Source organism: Muscardinus avellanarius, assembly GCF_963383645.1.
Source record: "Muscardinus avellanarius genome assembly, chromosome: 6".
Lineage (NCBI taxonomy): Eukaryota > Metazoa > Chordata > Mammalia > Rodentia > Gliridae > Muscardinus > Muscardinus avellanarius.
Window position 1 is genome coordinate 104030278 of NC_137791.1, and position 18780 is coordinate 104049057.

An 18780-nucleotide genomic window follows, 5' to 3' on the forward strand; every position below is an offset into this window, starting at 1 on the left:
GACAATTAATATGCTTAAAATTCATGTATGTGGGCTTCCTGGCACACACACCTTAGCCATTTTGGGAGATTAGCAATCTAATTAAGAAGTTCTGAGAAGAGGCACTACTGATTTTTCAGATGATAATAATCTAGGTCATTCTAAACATTGGCCTTGACAAGAAATCCAAATTAGCTTGTAAATGAAAAGAAAGAATAGTGAACACAGATGCTCGGTGACACATACTATTTTGTTTTGTGCTCATCCTTTGCCTATAGACCCACTCTTTGTTTTACCTTAGATTTCTAGTGAGCTCTTCAAAAAGACTTAGCTTTCTTCTCCGGTTCACATCTGGGAGCTACATACTCTCCACAGGGATTGTATCAGCTGATTAATAGCAAGGGCATGAGGGCACTCCAGAAATAGAAGTAATGATTGCTTTAAGCCCTTCTATCAATGAGGAATTGAGTCTGCAGTGGCTGGCTCCATTCATTAGAGTGAGGATATTAATGGAGCCAAAGGTGTGAATGCAGACCTGTGCAGGCCGGCTAATGCCACAGAGAGGGAAGCCTCTCTGTGGTGCCCAGAGTCTCAGTCCAGGGCTGGGGGTGTGACTCATCATGCCTCTGCCAGTCACCACAGGAGGCTCTGAGTCCTGTTCATGCTGGCTTCACTGCATTATCTAGTTTTATGGCAGAAAGAAATAAATGCATATTTTCAGTGTATTTGAATGTGAAAGTTAAAATTGGGGACTTTGCCTATTCATTGTCTTTGGCTGTCGGTTGCTGATGTGTCTCTATTTCATTTCAGAGAGTCGCATGATCTTGGATGCCTTTGCCCAACAATGCAGTCGAGTGCTTAGCCTCTTAAATTGTGGAGGAAAACTTCTGGACTCCAACCATTCTCAATCCATGATTTCTTGTGTAAAGCAGGAAGGCTCTAGTTACAACGAAAGACAGGAACAATGTCACATCGGGAAAGGGGTCCACAGTCAGACCTCAGACAATGTAGACGTGGAGATGCAATATATGCAAAGGAAACAACAAACTTCTGCCTTTTTGAGAGTTTTCACTGACTCCCTCCAAAATTACCTGCTCTCGGGGAGCTTTCCGACTCCGAACACCTCATCGGTCAGTGAGTATAGCCATCTGGCCGATGTGGATCCTCTCTCAACCTCCCCCGTGCATACACTAGGTGGCTGGACCTCCCCAGCAACATCAGAATCCCATGGTCACCCATCTTCTTCTACCCTGCCCGAGGAGGAAGAGGAGGAGGAAGAGGAAGGCTGCTGCCCTAGATGCCAAGAGCTGGAGCAGGAGGTTATTTCACTACAGCAAGAAAATGAAGAACTCAGAAGGAAGTTAGAGAGCATCCCAGGTATGCTGCCCCACGGCTTGCAGGACAGCTGCATGGAAAAGTTAGAAACACGGGCTTGTACAAGGGGTTCTTAGCCTGCTCAGTACCAAACAAATTTCAGGATGGACCCCAGCCTGTCTTGTCTTTGTTTCAGCTAGAGTGTTCTTGGGTGTACTAAAGACCATAGTGTTCATGAAAGGTGTCTTTATCAGTATAGGAATAATTCCTAGATGTGGTGCCTTGACATTGAAATAGAGCAAGTGCTGCAAGCCTGAGTGTCCTTCAAACAAGTGGACCTCTTCCTTGAACGTGGTTTTTGTGTTTTTAAAGGCTTCATCATTTCTTGAAATTAAAAGGAAACAGCCGGGCGTGGTGGCGCACGCTTGTAATCCCCGCGCTTGGGAGGCAGAGACAGGAGGATCGCGCAGGTTCGAAGCTAGCCCCGCGCGCTGGCTTAGGAGACCCTGTTTCCAAATAAAAATGCAAAAATAGGTCTGGGAGTGTAGCCTGGAGGTAGAAGGGCTTCCAGGAACCCCAGTACCACCAAAAAAAAAAAAAAAAAAAGAAATTAAAAGGAAACGATCTTTTCAGAGGCAGGACTTGAACAAATGGTCTCTTCTGTTCCATTAATTTTTCCTTTGCCTTTCTCGTTAAGTTTCTACAGGCATTTTTAGCATGCAGACTCCCCTGTAAAGTTAATGAGATAAAGTTAATAAGAAATTGTAAACTAATAGGTCAGAGATGAACCAGTAATTAAGCTAGCCCTAAACTATTTGCATCCTGGCTAACTTGAGGTATTTCCTCCCTCTTAAAGACTCAAGATTTTCAGAGCAGAGTCGTGTATTCTGGCAAGACTTTCTCTGGGTTGCTAATTTGTATTTTTCACTATATGGAAAAGTACGGATTTTACTTCTGTCTTTGAATTCAGTACTGTATGTCTGGGACTTAGAAAAGACATTAAAGATCATTAGTTAGAATAGTATCTTTGAACGTTCATAATCTAGCCCATGGATGATAAATTTGGCAGCAAATACCTGCCAATCTATACATTTATTGATATGAACTACTATAGTGATGTATTATGTTCAAAATAAAGCATACATGATCAATTTTAAAGTGTTAAGTCTGATACATGCATATGAATAGAAGTTAGGTTCTTAACACAGTATCTCTGCACTTCTCGATTTGGTAGCCGATGGAGAAATAAGGAAATGTTGAAGAAAGTTCCTATTTGTTTATTAGGTCACGTAGGAGGCAAAATCAGAAACAAATGTTAGAATTGTCAATTCGAAAATTAATCTTCTTTCTACTCTTTCATTTAAAAGAATTCCCCCCAAATAGAGCCAAGATGTGGTTCAGGCTGGTTTGGAATTAGAATAGATGCAGCATTCTTGGGGAGGAGAAGCAACAGGTGCGGCAAGTCCATTCTTTTCTCTCTGCATTTGAGCTCTGGGATTAGATGCAGAGCTGTGTTGTTTCCCCAAGTCAGATAGGTACTGGCTGCAGAAAAGCACTGGATAGAACCTGGAAGAGTGCAGCGGAACCAGAGTGTGCCGCTCATTTCTCCAAGTCAGGGGATGCGGTTGCAGCAGACACACTGGATTTTATCACTCTCATAGCCTGTGAATCATGGTCCACTCAACATGGGTTTTCCTTGGAAGTGTCCTTTCAAAACTTACTTCCATTCCTCTTTGGGAAAGAAAATAATATCCTTGGGATCCAGCTGCAAAAACTGACATCATCCATCCAGAAATATAACCAAAGGAGCCCAGCTTCCAAGGAGCTTAGCAGTTCTTCTTGGTCTTATCCTGGGTAGGCATTTCAGAGTGCAAGGAAAGATGATACACACGTCCAGGGAATTGTTGTTTAATTCCTTATCCTAAATATTTTGCAAGCTCTGTGTCCTTGGTATGTCCTAAGCAAATTTGGGGTTCAGTCCAGCCCCCATTTTCTGAACCAGTATTGGGTCAGGTGCCTGTGTCAGAGGTAACTCATCATTGGCCTGCCACTAAACTCTGCATTTCCTAGAAAGTTGGAAATGCTGTAGTGTCTTGAGCCTTCTTTTTTCTTTCCAGGCTACACTCCCAGACCTATTTTATATTTTATTTGGAAACGGGGTCTCACTAAGTTGCTGAGAGCCTCACCAAGTAGCTGAGGCTGGCTTCGAACCTGCGTGATCCTCCTATCTCAGCCTCCCAAGTACTGGGATTACAAGTGTGCGCCACCACGCCCGGCTCAAATCTTGAGCCTTCTTGATGATCAGACATTGAATGATATTGGTTGAAATTAAGCTATGGTCACATTACTATAAACATCCTAGGCTTCTTGACAGTCCCCTCCTTGAATTTGGACCAGTAGCCATCTCACGAGGCAAACTATGATTGCATTAAATAATGCATATGGACACTCCAAAACATGCATGAAAAACAGTCTCACTAGGTTGTTGAGAGCCTTGCTAAGTTGCCAAGGCTGGCTTTGAAGCTGTCCTTCTCCTGCTTCAGCCTCCCATGTGCTAGGGTTACAAGCGTGAGTCGTCATGCCTGGCTCTGTTGTCCATTTTCATGTCTTTGGAGAAATGTGTATTCAGATCTTTTTCCCCTCCCCTTTTTTTTTTTTCAGTATTGGGGATGGAACCCAGGGGCATTCTAGAATACCTTTGAGCTGCACCCCAACCCTCTTTTTTTTTTCAGTACTGAGGATGAAACATTTCTACCTCCCAGCTACACCCCCAGCCCTATTTTTTTTTTTTTTTTTTTTTTATTCTTTAGTTTGAAACAGGGTCTCACTGAGTTGCAAAGGGCCTCACTAAGTAGCTGAGGCTATCCGCGAGCTGCGATCCTCCTGTCTCAGCCTCTGAAATGCTGGGATTACAAGAGTGCACCATTACACCCGGCTTCACCCATATTTTAATTGGCTTGTTTTTCTACTTTTGGGTTATATGAGTTCTTTATAAGTTTTGAGTACTAAAGGTTTGCAAATATTTTTTGTAATCTGTAGGCTGTTTTATTTCATTTATTTATTTATTTATTTATTTATTTTTATTGTTTTGAAGGTAGTGGGGGTCGAACCTAGGGACTTTTCTTTTCTACCTCCAGGCTATACTCCCAGACCTATTTTATACTTTATTTGGAAACAGGGTCTCACTAAGTTGCTGAGAGCCTCACTAAGTAGCTGAGGCTGGCTTCGAACCTGTGAGATCCTCCTGTCTCAGCCTCCCAGGTGTAGGGATTACAAGCGTGCAGCACCACTCCCAGCTGCTTCATTTTATTGATTGGTTGTTGTTGTTGTATGGAAGCCTTTTAGTTTGACATTGTCCCGTTTGTTTATTTTTACTTCTCTGGACTCAGCTTTTGGTGTGCTATCCAAAAAGTCAGCACCAAGCCAGTATCTAGGAGTCTTTCCCTCTGTTCTGTTTTAGGAGTTTTGTAGTTCCTGATGTTGTATGTATTTCTTTTATGTTTGAGTGAATTTTTGTGAATGATATAAGCTATAAATTCAATTTCATTCTTTTGTATGTAGAAATAGTTTTCCCAGAACACTTTATAGAGGAATATTATTGCTATATCTGTATAAGAAATTTTCATTTCATTTTATCCTCAAAACTCCATGGGCCCACAACAGATACTAAGATCCCATTTTATAGTCAAAGAGATTGAGACCTGGACAGGGGAGACGCATTGCAGACCTTCCGACTGTCTAGCTTGTTGTCCCTCTCCACCCTCCACGTAGAGTTCGTTCTCATTGTCGTGTTGTTTTACAGTCTCTGGCTGAATCAGCATTACTCCTAGGGGAAGCACAGGGCTGGCTTCCTGAGAGCCTCTGCTCAGTGTTCATCAGCTAATCAGTACCTAACCTTGTTGATGTGTGTGTTCGTTCAGAGAGACCTTATTCAACATTTATACTTGGTTAATTAACATTGAACTCCCCGCTGCCTATAGAACCCAACGCACCGTAACACATGCCTGAATGAAGCTTATCGAACACACCTGTTTTCTTCATATGACACATCGTGACCTTCTTGTGCTTAGGAACACTGGACAACTCTTCAGCAGTACCATTGAGAGTGAAATCAGTAACAAAAATAGAACATAGCAGTCAAATAGACCATTGCAAGGACGCGCTTTACGGTGCGATAGCTGTAACATGAAGACAAGAGTCTTGCCTTCTTCCACCCCAGCTGGGACATGTGTGATCACATGACTCAGGTTTCCCCATGCCTTGCACATGTCTGCAAATTGATTTGGAAGTTACAAGTACATATTAGCAAGTAAGCAGAGTTGTAAATACAGAATCTATGAGGATCAACCGTAGTAAGTCAAGAGACTCCGTACTATAGGACTAACCTAGTATTACACTGTCTTGATTCTCAGTAGCCCAGTGTTGACATTTCCTAAGTAAGATTTTAAAATGATAAATCAATAATGTCAGTTTTTAGGCCCAGTGTGGTGGCGCACACTTGTAATCCCAGAATTGGGGAGGCCGAGATCAGAGGATCGCAGTTCGCAAACAGCCTCAGCTACTTAGTGAGGCCCTCCACAACTTAGTGAGACCCTGTTTCAAAATAAAGAATAGAAGATAGGGCAGGGGGTGTAGCTTGGAGATTGAATTCCCCAGGGTTCCATTCCCAGACCCGCAAAAAAAATATATATATATATAATGTCAGTTTTTAGGATGACAGAAATTTGCAAGAACCAAGAGCCCTAAGAGTAGCTACAAGTGTAGACACATGCTATTTGCTAGCTCTGATTTTTGGCAAATTTTTCCAACCATTCTCAACTTGAGTTGCTCTTTCCATACAAGGCTAGCAGTATTAGGGGATTGTTGAAAGTATCGAATTCAACAAGTAGAAGTGAGTGCCCACCAGTTCTTCCAGTGAACACTCAAGACGTGAATTTTTAAGAAAAAGAGAAAGGGCAGCCTGGTGGTGCATGCCTATAATCCCAGTTCTTAGGAGGCTGAGACAGGAGGATCGCTGGTTAAGGCCAGCCTTAGCAGTCTAGTGAGGCTCTCAGCAATTTTGTGAGACCCTGTTTAAAAAAAAAAAGAACTGGGGTATAGCTCAGAGGTAGAAGTCCCTGGGTTCAATCCCCACTAACAACTCTTAAGTAAGGAGAGAAGAATTGTTCTCTGCCTAGCAATACAGAGACCTTGAGTGGTCTTCCTAGATTGTAAGCGGTGTTCTCACCTTGAGCCTCCTTCAGTTCCTTACCCAGGTTAGGAATCTCAGACTCACCAGCCCCTCATTCAGTCTGTCCCTCCGGATTCTACCTCTCACGTACTTGTCAGTTTAGACCCTCCTCCTGCTCCCCACTGCCTTGGTCCAGGCCCATCTTATAACCCAGACAGCTTTAAGGGTTGCTCAGCTCTTCCTAGACTCCATTCTCCTCCTTTAACAGCCCCAGGTCACCCACTGCTGAAGTGCCCCTGAGAGTATCACATAGTCTGTGGATTGGATTCCAGTACCATCAGCGTGGCACACAAGGCCCTGCAGTACCTGGCTCTCCGCCGTCTCTGGAGACTGGATCCTCAGTGTCTACCAGACACCACCTGTTCCAACTCCACCTAATAATGTGTGAATACCTGAGGGGCGAGATACTTGGATGCCTCTGGTCTTCCTTTCCCCTCTACTCCAGGATCATGTGGTCCTCTTCCCCCTTGAGAAACTCCTACACACCTTTCAGTCCTCAGTTCAGGTGGCACTGTCCTCTATAGCAGACCCTAGTTCCCGGGAAAAGTTATTGACTTTTCATAGTACATCATGCATACTTAAAAGTCATTATCAAAAAGTGTATACGCTGTGTCTGTGTTTCCTCGTGTCCTGTTAAGAAGAGAGCCAGGCGTGGTGGCGCACACTTGTAATCCCAGTGCTTGGAAGGCTGAGGCAGGAGGATCGCACAGGTTCGAAGCCAGCCTCAGCTACTTAGTGAGGCTCTCAGCAACTTAGTGAGACCCTGTTTCCAAATAAAGTATAAACATAGGTCTGGGAATATAGCACGGAGGTAGAAAGCCCCTGGGTTCCACCCCCCCACCACAAAAAAAAAAAAGAAGAGAGACGGTCATGAATGGTCCTTGAGTGCAGAGACTAAGCCAGGGTCATTATGTGTCCTCAATTCATAATCAGTTCCTAATGTTATAACAGCTACACATGTCAGTTGAATTAAATGTAAACAGGGAATTATCATTAAAAAATATATATATATATATATATGACCACATAAGCTGGGCACAGTGTCACACACCTGTAATCCCAGTAATTTGGAGACTAAGATAGGAAGATCTCAGGTTTGAGTACAGCTTCAGCAACTTAAGAGACTTTGTTTATAAAAATAAAAGCCGGGCGTGGTGGCGCATGCTTGTAATGCCAGCATTCGGGAGGCTGAGACCGGAGGATCACTGTTCGCAGACAGCCTCAGGTACTTAGTGAGGCCCTCTGCAACTTAGTGAGACCCTGTTTCAAAATAAAGAATAAAAAATAGGGCAGGGGGTGTAGCTCGGAGGTTGAATACCCCTGGGTTCCATCCCCAGACTCGCAAAAAAAAAAAAAAAAAAAAAGAATTAATTAAAGAAAATATACTGAGGTAGTGAATTTGGTTTTTTTGTTTGTATTTTTGCTTTTTGTTTGTTTGTTTGTTTTTGGTACTGGGGATTCAACCCAGGAGCCTTCTACCTCCAAGCTATCCCCCCAGTCCTATATTATACTTGTATTTTGAAATGGTCTCACTGGGTTAATGAGTTTCATCACTTGCTGAGGCTGTCCTTGAACCTGAGATCCTTCTGTCTCGACCTCACAAGCACCAGGGTTCTGCTCAGACCCTGGTTCTTCTTTTGATTTTGATTTTTTTTTTTCAGTACTAGGGATTGAGCCCAGGGGCATTCTACCTCCAAGATATACCCCGAGTCCTATATTTTTTTTATTCCTTATTTTTGAAACAAGGTCTCCCTAAGTCACTGAGGCTGGATGCAAACCTGGGATCCTCCTGTCTCAGCCTCCCAAGTACTGGCATTACAAGTATGCACCACCATGCCTGGTTTTCAAAGAGCCTTGCTTAACAACTGCTCAGCCGGTACAGTAGCCAAGACACCATAGTCAACAGGTAAGTGATGCTCATGTCTTTAATCCTAGTAAGACAGGAGGGTTACAGGTACAAAGCCAGCCGCGGCAATTTAACCTGTTTCTGAACAAAAAATAAAGCCTGATGTGGCAGGTGTGTGCTCCCAGTACGTGAGAGGCTGAGTCCGGAGGGTTGAGGTTCACGGTCAACCTCAGCTACTTCAGGAGGCCCTCTGCATCATAGTGAGACCCTGTTTCAAAATAAAGAATAAAAATCCAGCGAGCTCAAAGGTAGAATGCCCCTGGGTTCCATCCCCAGTACCACACACAAAAATGAATGAATGAATGAATGAATGAATGAGCTGGGGTGTTGTTCAGTAGAATGCCCCCAGGTTTAATCCCTGGGACCACCACCATAAAAAAAGCTAAGTGGATTCTATGATGAATTCATTAGACTCCTTTTCTTTTTCTTTTTCTTTTTTTTTTTTTTTCTTCTCTGTGGTACTTGAGGATTGAACCCATGACCATTCTGCCTCTGAGCTACATCCCCAAGCTCTATTAATTTTGAAGTAGGGCCTTGCTAAGTTGCTGAGGCTGGCCTTGAACTGCGATCCTCTGTCTCAACCTCCCAAAAGTACTGGGATTATAGGGTTGTGCCATCATACGCAGCCGATTACTACTCTTAAAATACTAGTAGCTATAGTAGGCAATACTTAATCAGGTATCTTCTGTTTTATAGGTATTATTACAAGTGAGGTACAGAGGATTAGAGCGGTTAAGTAACTCTCCAAGTACATTAAAAAAAAAAAAAGGAACCTGACAATTACTAATTCCCAAACCTTTTTTCCAATAAGCCATTATATTAGAATGCCTCTATGTGAGTCTAGATTTAACAGCCTTCCCCGACTGATGGAACAACAGTACAGACTTTGGTGGGGACGTCTTCCTTTTTGTTGCTGTTGACAAATGATCTTTCTTTTCCTTTTTCCTCTCAGATATTTTACTCTTTCCAGGGTTATATGATACCATTTTAACTGCTGTTACATAGAAGGAAAAAAAACAACAGACCCAGGTGTCAGAAAAGGGACTGGGTACATTGTGGGTGCCTCTGTACACTGCTTTCCTTTTCATTGACATTTCTGGTTTTGGTTCCTTGCTCACTCTATCATTAGACCCAGTAGATTCTACAGAACAAACAAAATTTGCCTAGCAGATTTGAGGCTGTAGTTTCTCCATCAGCCAGTGTGACTTATTAAATTCATAATTTGTGCAATGAGGCAGTTTTGGGGTGCAGGCGTCTCAGGGCAGTCAGCCCCCCGAGTTGGTGGTCTTCTGAAGCTGGAAGCCCTGACCTGGCTGCGTGGCGCCCGGGCTCTTGCTCTCCATCTGAGAGGGCCGCATACTCAAGAAATTCCACTGCTATTCACAGAACAAGGGGCAGGAGCATGGGAGGTTCCCCAGGATTTCCTATCAGTGGCCCATGGTCCTCTTGGCTAGGTGGCATGGTATAGCTGGTGTCAGTGATGTTTCACCTCCACTTTAATAACACAAATTCATTTATGTTTTATATACATCTTATACCTATCTCTGTTTTCCATATTGACTGTTTGGGGGTTTTTCTTTTTTCTTCTTCACAGGAAACATTTCACATGATTTTATAGCTTCCCAATGTAAATCTAGGCAACTATGCAAAGAGCTCCCAGCCAAGAATAATACTTCACATCCTTAACAACAGGGGCGGGCTGTGGCTCTGTGCTGGAGGGATGCCCGGAGGATGCCCTGGTAGGATCAGGGATGGGAAGACCTCAGGAGAGAGCCTGAAAGAAGGGGCTCACTCGGTGCCCAGCATGATGGCTGTTGCCGGCTCTCATCCTCAGTCTTCCTGGCCTCTAGCCTTGTGCCCAGATATCAGCGTACAGGACCCACCTGCCTTAAACAGAGCCCCCTGTCGCCAATAAATGCACATACAGTGCCATTTTCTTCTAACGTTTACACATCAGCTGGCCTTGGTCAAAGCTTACTTAACACTCTCGCTCAAATGTTGTGTGTGTGAAGAATGGGAGAATTGGCCTCCGAACCCTTCCAAGACAATGTCATCAACACTGAAGGTAATAGGTCCAAGGCAGGGGAGATGATAGTTCTCTCGATGTTTTTTTTTGTTGTTGTTGTTTGTTTTGTTTTTTTGTTTTTTGGTGGTACTGGGGATGGAACCCTTCTACCTCCAGGCTACATTCCCAGACCTATTTTAATATTTTTTATTTGGAAAGAGGTTCTCTTAAGCCAGCGAGGCTGGCTTCTAATCTGCGTGATCCTCCTGTCTTTGCCTCCCAAGCACGGGGATTACAAGCATGTGCCACCATGCCTGGCTCATGCCAATGTTTTCCTTTTTTGGTGGTACTGGGGTTCTTGGAAACCCTTGTATCTCCGGGCTACGCTCCCAGACCTATTTTATACTTTTTTTTGGAAACAGGGTCTCCTAAGCCTGCATGGCTGGCTTTGAACCTGCGCGATCCTCCTGTCTCCGCCTCCCAAGCGCGGGGATTACAAGCATACAAGAGTGCACCACCACGCCCGGCTCCCATGTCGATGTTTTTCAAACAACTCATAAATTATTATGCCTCCTGTTGAAATTTTTACAATATAGGTTAAATATCTCATACCTGAAATGCTGTACAAAAACGGCTTCAGATTGTGGTTTTTTTTTTTTTTTTCAGATTTGAGGATATTTGCATGTATGTAATGAGGTAGATATATATTAGGCATGGGGGACCCAAGTCAAATGGGAAACCCATATATATATATATTTTGTGGGGGCTGGTACTGGGAATTGAACTCAAGGGCATTCTTCCTCTGGTCTGCACCATCAGACCTATTTTATTTTTTATTTTGAGCCCAGGGTCTTGCTAAGTTCCTGATGTTGGTCTCAAACCTATGATCCTCCTGTCTTATCTCCTAAGTACTGAGATTACAAACATGTGCCATCATGCCTGGCCCATTTATATTTCATATGAACCTTATACACATAGCCTGAAAGTAGCATCATACAAGGCTTTTAGTGTGTCTTTTCACTGTGACCCATCATATTGACCCTCAAAAAGTTTCAGGTTTTAGAGCATTTTGATTTTCAAATTAGGGATGTTCAGCCTGTACTGGTTTTATAAGCTTGAAAAATGGTAAAAGAATAATAGATACCATAAACCCATGACCAAAATGTAAGTCATTATTTATTACGAGTACTTTGGCTTATTTCTTTCCTCTTTTCTTTATACATCATTTTTAACACAGTTGAAGTCATACTGAATATTCAGTTTTTAAGTTCCCTTTTAAGCATCTTTGTGCTTCATCAAAAGGATTCTCCTAATACAAATTATTGGAAATTGTGGTTAAGGGGTAAAAGGAAATTCAATCAAATCCTATTTGGTCAGTGAGTATTTATCTATTGAGGGGATACTTGGAATTGAACCCAGGATCATTCTACCTCTTAAGCTATACTCCTAGCCCTATTTTTATTGTTTTTCATTTCAAAATAGGATCTCACTACGTTGCTGAAGCTGGCCTCAAAACTCTAATCTTCCTGTCTCAGCCTCCCAAGTACTGGGATTATAGCTGTGTGCCACCATGGCCCAACTGAGTACTTAGAAATTTTACAGGGTCATACCTCATGCACATCACTTGGCAAGGCAGTGACAAACATCTCATTGCATTTTACCCTGACGTAAACTTTGGAGAAAAAAGTGCTTCTTTGGATCCTCAGGCTCAGCCCTGTGTGGAAGAGATTCAGACGTGGATGTGGAATGACCGTCTACACAGTGAGCGGGAGACTCAGACTCAGGCCCAGCCCTGTCTCCTGCCTCCGTTCATTTCTCATCTCTTTGGCTTTTTGTTTGGTATTTATTTATTTATTTATTTATTTATTTATTTATTTATTTATGGCAGTAATTAATGCCCCAAACCAGGGGATGTATTCTTGCTCAGCATGGCATCTGTAAAGTAGGCTGAGCTTTTAATAAGCTAGTGAATTAGGGGCGCTTGACAGGTTTTGTTAAATTTTGGCTTAATAACGGGCATATTCAAATGATAAAAGCATGGCTTCTTGGGGTTGATTTCTCTGGATGTTCAGCATATGTTTCATCAATCTGAGGAATATATTCAAATGACTGTTGATGGATAGTCCTGACACAGCTCTGTAAGAATGATTACTAAAAGAAAATGCCTTTTTTGGTAGGAAGGAAAGTTTCCCAACCTACTTCTACTTCCTGTTATTTAAATTCTTCAAAAGGATGTTGAGATAGTTTTATATTTGTTAAGTTGCAATGCAGTGTTGCCTCAAAAATCCAGAGCCATTAGCCGTGGATCGAGATGATAACTTCTGTTTGCCATCTGAAGAAAGAAGTGAGAAAATCAAAGTGAAAAACGGCCTTAGGTTAAATATTTATTATTTAATGTAAGAAACACATTTTAAGAAAGAGAGCAGCAACAATTCATGTAAATGATATTTGTAACTAAGCTGCCAAGACTTGTAAACGCAAATAGCCAGGCATGGTGCTACATACCTGTAATCCCAGTACTTGGGAGGCTGAGATGGGAGGATTGCAGATTATAGGATAACCTCAACAACATAGTGAGACTCATCAACTGAGAGACCCTTTATTTCAAAAATAAATTAAAAAATAGGAGTCGGGTGAGGTGGCAAACGCTTGTAATTCCAGCATTTGGGAGGCTGAGATAGGAGAATCGCAGTTCGAGGACAGCCTCAGCTACTACTTAGTGAGGCCCTGTTTCAAAATAAGGAATAAAAAATAGGGCTGGGGGGGTGTAGCTCGGAGGTAGAATGCCCCTGGTTTCCATCTGCAGTACCCCAAAAAAATAAAAAGAAAGAAATGAGTGTAGTAGTCCATTTTTTTTGTTACTTTAATGAAATATCCAAGGTTTGATAGCTCACAGAGAAAAAGTTCATTGGGTTTACAGCGTGGGAGGCTGTGAAAGGCCAGGCAGCATGGTGCTGGCTCTGGCAAGGGTCTGGATTTGTCGCTTCGTGGCGATGCCATCTCGGTGGGAGCAGGTGGGAGGGAGAGGTCAAGGGGCAGAGGCAGAAGCTTGGGGACAGGGAGGGGCTGGACTTGCTCTTTTATGAACAACGCTTCCCAGAAACTAACTCAAGCAGCACAGTAGTTCTCCCAAAGCCTCTGCCATTGACTCAGTCACCTTGCGCTAGGTCCTACCTTTTCTCTCCTTCGATACCATGGAGACCAAGCTTCTAGCACATGAAGTTGGGGGGGGGGGCAAACCATAAAAATAAAAAAAAAGCCAAATCTGAGCATAGTGGTGCACCCCTGTAATCCTGCTACTTGGGAGGCTGAGACAGGAGGACCACAGGTTTGAGACCAGCTGCAGCAACTTATCAAGACTTTGGTTCAAAGTTTAAAAAAAGGCTGCCGGGTGTGGTGCCACATGCTTGTAATCCCAGCATTTGGGAAGCTGAGACGGGAGGATTGTGGTTCAAAGACAGCCTCAGCTACTACTTAGGCTCTTTGCAACTCAGTAAGACCCTGTTTCAAAATAAAGAATGGAAAATAGGGCTGGGGGTGTAGCTCATAGGGAGAATTGCCCCTAGGTTCCATGCGCAGTATCGCAAAAAAAAAAAAAAAAAAAATTAAAAAGGGGCTAAAGGAGCTGGGCGTGTGGCTTACACTTGTAATTCCAGCATTCGGGAGACTGAGACCGGAGGATCGCGGTTCGTGGACAGCCTCAGCTACTTAGGCCCTTTGCAACTCAGTGAGACCCGGTTTCAAAATAAAGAATAAAAATTAGGGCTGGGCATGCAGCTTGGAGGTAGAATGCCCCTGGGTTCCATCCCCAGTACCACAAATTTTAAAAAAAAGGGCTAAAGGTTTTAGCTCAGAGATTGGGATGCCCCAGGTTCATTTCCCAATACCAATTTAAAAAAAAATAAGCAAAACACTAGTTCTTACTACTTTAATATTAAAAAGTGCCCTTGGGTGATTACGATACAACTGAAGTCAAAAGGGACATGCCTCTTCCGTGAGTTGTTCATGATCGTATTGTTGACCCAGATCCAGCCATATTGGAGAAAGTTGGACTCAAAAGCTCTCAAATTGTGCTGATCCTAAAAATTGTCCCCAAACCATAGCATCTGTTCTGTATTTACCAACTGAAATAACTGCGGATGTCAAATGAAAGAAGATTTTTTTTTTTAGAAGTTTGCATCAACAGATCTCAGAGTTTCTTCTTTTGGTTGAGGGAAGCTCACGTGTAACCACTGTCATTCCTTCCGCCCAGTGCCCTGCCAGACGGTGTTAGATTACCTGAAGACCGTGCTGCAGCACCACAACCAGCTCCTGATGCCGCCGCCTGTCGACCAGCCGGCCGAGGTGGGTCTCACAGGAAAGGTAAACCTTTCTGCAGAATTTCCTTAAGACAAAGCCTCTTAGTGGCTTAACAGTGTATACCAGCGTGGATGGTTTTGACTGAAGCTTATGCGCCAGTTGTCTGTAGGTATATATTCTATGGAGAAAGGCTACACGTGTATTTGACTCTCAAAAATTCAGCTCTTCACTCTGCAGGGCAAAAGAAGAAATAGCAGTGTAAACAGCGTGGGCAGTTCTTCCATCAGTCCCATGGCACAGCCAAGGCAGAGCCCGTGTTCCAGAATGGCCCTCGCCCTGGGGCACCTTCCACACCGACACGCCACAGGCTTTACATAGGATAGTTTCTAGATGGTCAGAGGCCCTGAACATGAGCCATTTCTTTCTGAGGAACTCAGGTGAAGAAACCAGTCTCCCATTGTGTTGGAAAAAGGGTTGATTTTGACGATAATGGTATGTCAGTTTAAACATGTTACATTTTTATAAGACAGTCAAGGCTCAGTGCTAAATGTATGTTATTTTCATTTTATGGCCTTCAGAGCATTGGCCATTCCCATTAGTATCTTTATTTTTTATTTTTTATTTTGGTGGTACTGGGGGTGGAACCCAGAGGCTCTCTACCTCCGGGCTATACTCCCAGACCTTTTTTATATTTTATTTGGAAACAGGGTCTCACTGAGTTGCTGAGAGCCTCACTAAGTAGCTGAGGCTGGCTTCGAACCTGCGCGATCCTCCTGTCTCAGCCTCCCAAGTGTGGGGATTACAAGCGTGCGCCACCACGCCCCGCTTCTTCAGTTGTTCTTCCTGTCTCCTCCTTTCATAGTTTGCTCGCCTGCATCCTCCGCCGGCGCTTCAGCGTAACAGTAACACCAAGACACACCTAGCTCATCCCTCTTAGCATCCTAATCCCTATTTTAGGTACTCAACTAGTTTTTTTTTTTTTTTTTCCTTCAAAAGAGCAGTAAATCAAAGTTGAAGAAGCTGTTGGTGACTAATTGAAAAGGATATAGAAAAGCTGGGCGTAGTGGCACACGCTTCTCATCCCAGCATCTGGGAGGCTGAGACCAGAGAATCATGGCTCGTGGACAGCCTCAGCTACTTATTGAGGCCCTCTGCAATTTAGTGAGGCCCTGTTTCAAAATAAGGAATAGAAAATAGGGTAGGGGGTGTATCTCAGAGGTCAAATGCACCTGGGTTTCATCCCCAGACCTGCAAAAAAAAAAAAAAAAAAAAAAAAAGGATATAGAATCCAAATTTTATATAAAAATAGTGGAAGTACCTGTATTTTTGTTAGAGGACTATTTAAACTTTTATTACCGTTCAACATCGTTACTATTTTTATTGTCGTTTCAGGCACATGAGCATTTTCTCAATTTTATTATTTATCACATTTTATTCCTATTAACTATGCTACAACAGGATTATAACTCTCATTCATAACCTACAGGGCACTCTTTGTTGTGTTTTGGGCCGTAAATTACCTTTCTCTTTCTTTTCCTGTCTCTTGATGAAAATTGCCTCCAAATGGTATTTCTACATTTTATGAGACCAGTATTTTATGTAGCGCTTCTGTGTTTTGGAAGAGTACGGAGCTCTTCTCTGAGTGGGCTTTCTCTACAGATTTGAGAAAGCACCATCTTGAGTCATCAGCTCCTTAATCCCAAGTACCTCCCCTCTTTTTTTTTTTTTTTTTTTGTGGTACCAGGGATGTAACCCGAGGGCATTCTACCTCCAAGCTCACCCCCAGCCCTATTTTTAGTCTTTTTTTTTTTTTTTTTTTTTTTTTTTGGTGGTACTGGGGTTCCTGGAAACCCTTCTACCTCCGGCCACACTCCCATGGGCTACACTCCCAGACCTATTTTTATACTTTTTTATTTGGAAACAGGGTCTCTTAAGCCAGCACGCTGGCTTCGAACCTGCACGATCCTCCTGTCTCCACCTCCGATGCATGGGGATTACAAGCGTGCGCCACCACGCCCGGCTTCTTTTTATTTTTGAAATAGGGTCTCACTGGGTTGCGAAGGGCCTCGCTAAGTAGCTGAGGCTTTCCAAGAACCACAGTCCTCCTATCTCAGCCTCCCAAATACTGGGATCACAAGTGTGTGTCACCATGCCTGATAAGCAATTTTAAAAGTAGCTGTATAATCTCATTTTCTAAGGCTGACAAATATATTTACAAGGGTCATGATTTAAGAGGATTTTAAATTCAGGATGGTGGGAGCTCTTTTTTAAATAGCCCTTGTCTGTAGTGGCTAAAACAGTAGAAGTTCTTCACTAGCTGCCATTACTGAGTGCCGGCCACAGTAGTGTTATGGTGCATTAGTCATTTGGCAGGCATTTATTGGACCTACTGTGTGTGGGGCCCAGGGTGTGCTCCACCCTAGAAGTAGGACATTATATAAACAGATGAAAACTCTAGCCCTTGAGAGCGCTTTGGTGGAGAGCGGTAGAGGCCTCACCACAAAACAAGCTGGATTGGTATCCCTATTTTGATGGAAAGGAGCTGACTTCTAGAGAAGTAAGTCAGCTGCGGGAGGCGGAAACCAGAGTTCGGCTTTGTCATTGGACTGGCTCGGCTGCCCCATAGGAGAAAGGCCCCAGTGTGGGGATAGTTGGCTCAGGCCAGCCATGAACAGTGACCGTCACTTAAGTTCTTCCACAAAACTGCCAAGCCCGCCTGCCTGGCTTCCGCCCACCTCAGCCTCACCCGCTTGCCACTGCTGCCCTCAGGGGCTGAGGTCAGCCAGTCAAATCCTGGTGAGCGCTTCCCTGGGGTTCCTGAAAAGCAATGGAATTGTTTTTTGTTTGCGGTCTCCTCCCAGCAGTATCCTCTGTCCTCATCTTGTAGGATACCACCATTTCACTTGGGAACCACCTCGCCTCAGCCTCCCATAACCTGGTTACGCAGTTGGTTGTCTGGCCCCTTTGTTCTACTTCTCTGTCCAGACTTCACCCACACCTCACCTCTCCCCTTCTGCCATGAAACAGCCCCTGGGCTGAAGGAACCTGTGGATCCTGGCTCCTGCCCATCTCCTGACCACCTTGTGAACTCGGGGCCCCCCACTGCACACGGAGCCAAGAGCTGGAGTGTGCTCCTAAATGTTCACTTCGTAAGCACGTTATAAGATAGTTCCTTCTGTTTTACAAGTGGGGAAACTTTGATCCAACAAGCTCAAGACATTTACTCACGTTAATAAAGCGTAGAACCAAGAATCATTTTAAAACCTAGCCTATCTCTAAATCCAAAGCATAAACTACAGCCTCAAGTGCCTCCCTTAAAAAGGAGAGAACTCAACTTGGGAGACTGAGACAGGAAGATAGCAAGTTCAAGACCAGCCTCAGTAACTGGGACAAGAGTCCCAGCAACCGAGTGAGACTGTTTCAAAACAAAAAATAAAAAAGGGGCTGGGGATGCAGGTCAGAGGTAGAATGCCCCTGGGTTCAGTCCCCAGTATCATTCACGTGCGCGCGTACACACGTACACACACACACACACACACACACACACACACACACACAGGAAACTCAGCAGTAGCCTGATTTTTCTGCAAAGTAAAAGTGCTGAGGTGCTGAGTGTCCATAGGCCACTGATGTCTCCTAGCCAGGTCAGGTTCCCGTCGGCTTCTATGCCATTCACCTTTCTCGATGCTTAACTAAGCAGAATACTTTTTGAAACAAAACCCTGTGAGATCCAAACAGTGCCAGATTTATAACCTGTAGTAAATTTGCAGTGTTGTAAAGCTGAATGAGTTTTCCCTTCTTTATTTTGTACACCTTAATTACTAGGAAGGAGTACATTAAAACTGAGATCATGGGTTAATTAATTTGTCCTGGACTGTAGAATTTTATGGACAGCCAGAACTAAAGTAATGGCTGTGTAGGTGCAATTGACTAAACATGGCTTATAAATGTTACAGAAATCCCCGTAATTAGTCCCGCTGCAGCTATTTAGCCTGGGAATTTTATAGCAGACATAAATTATGAAGGTGGAAAGTAAGAAAAATTTGG

At 43.5% G+C, this 18780-nt stretch overlaps 1 protein-coding gene across 1 annotated transcript in view; it reads left to right on the forward strand.

The window, feature by feature from the left end:
- Positions 1 to 18780, forward strand: part of BEND4 (BEN domain containing 4) — a gene marked incomplete at both ends in the record, with an annotated part of 30486 nt that overhangs the window by 7808 nt on the left and 3898 nt on the right. The window contains 2 exons of the mRNA XM_080697777.1: positions 790 to 1356; positions 14687 to 14778. Of these exons, the coding sequence (XP_080553903.1) occupies positions 790 to 1356; positions 14687 to 14778 (659 nt within the window). The remainder of the gene's footprint in view (positions 1 to 789; positions 1357 to 14686; positions 14779 to 18780) is intronic.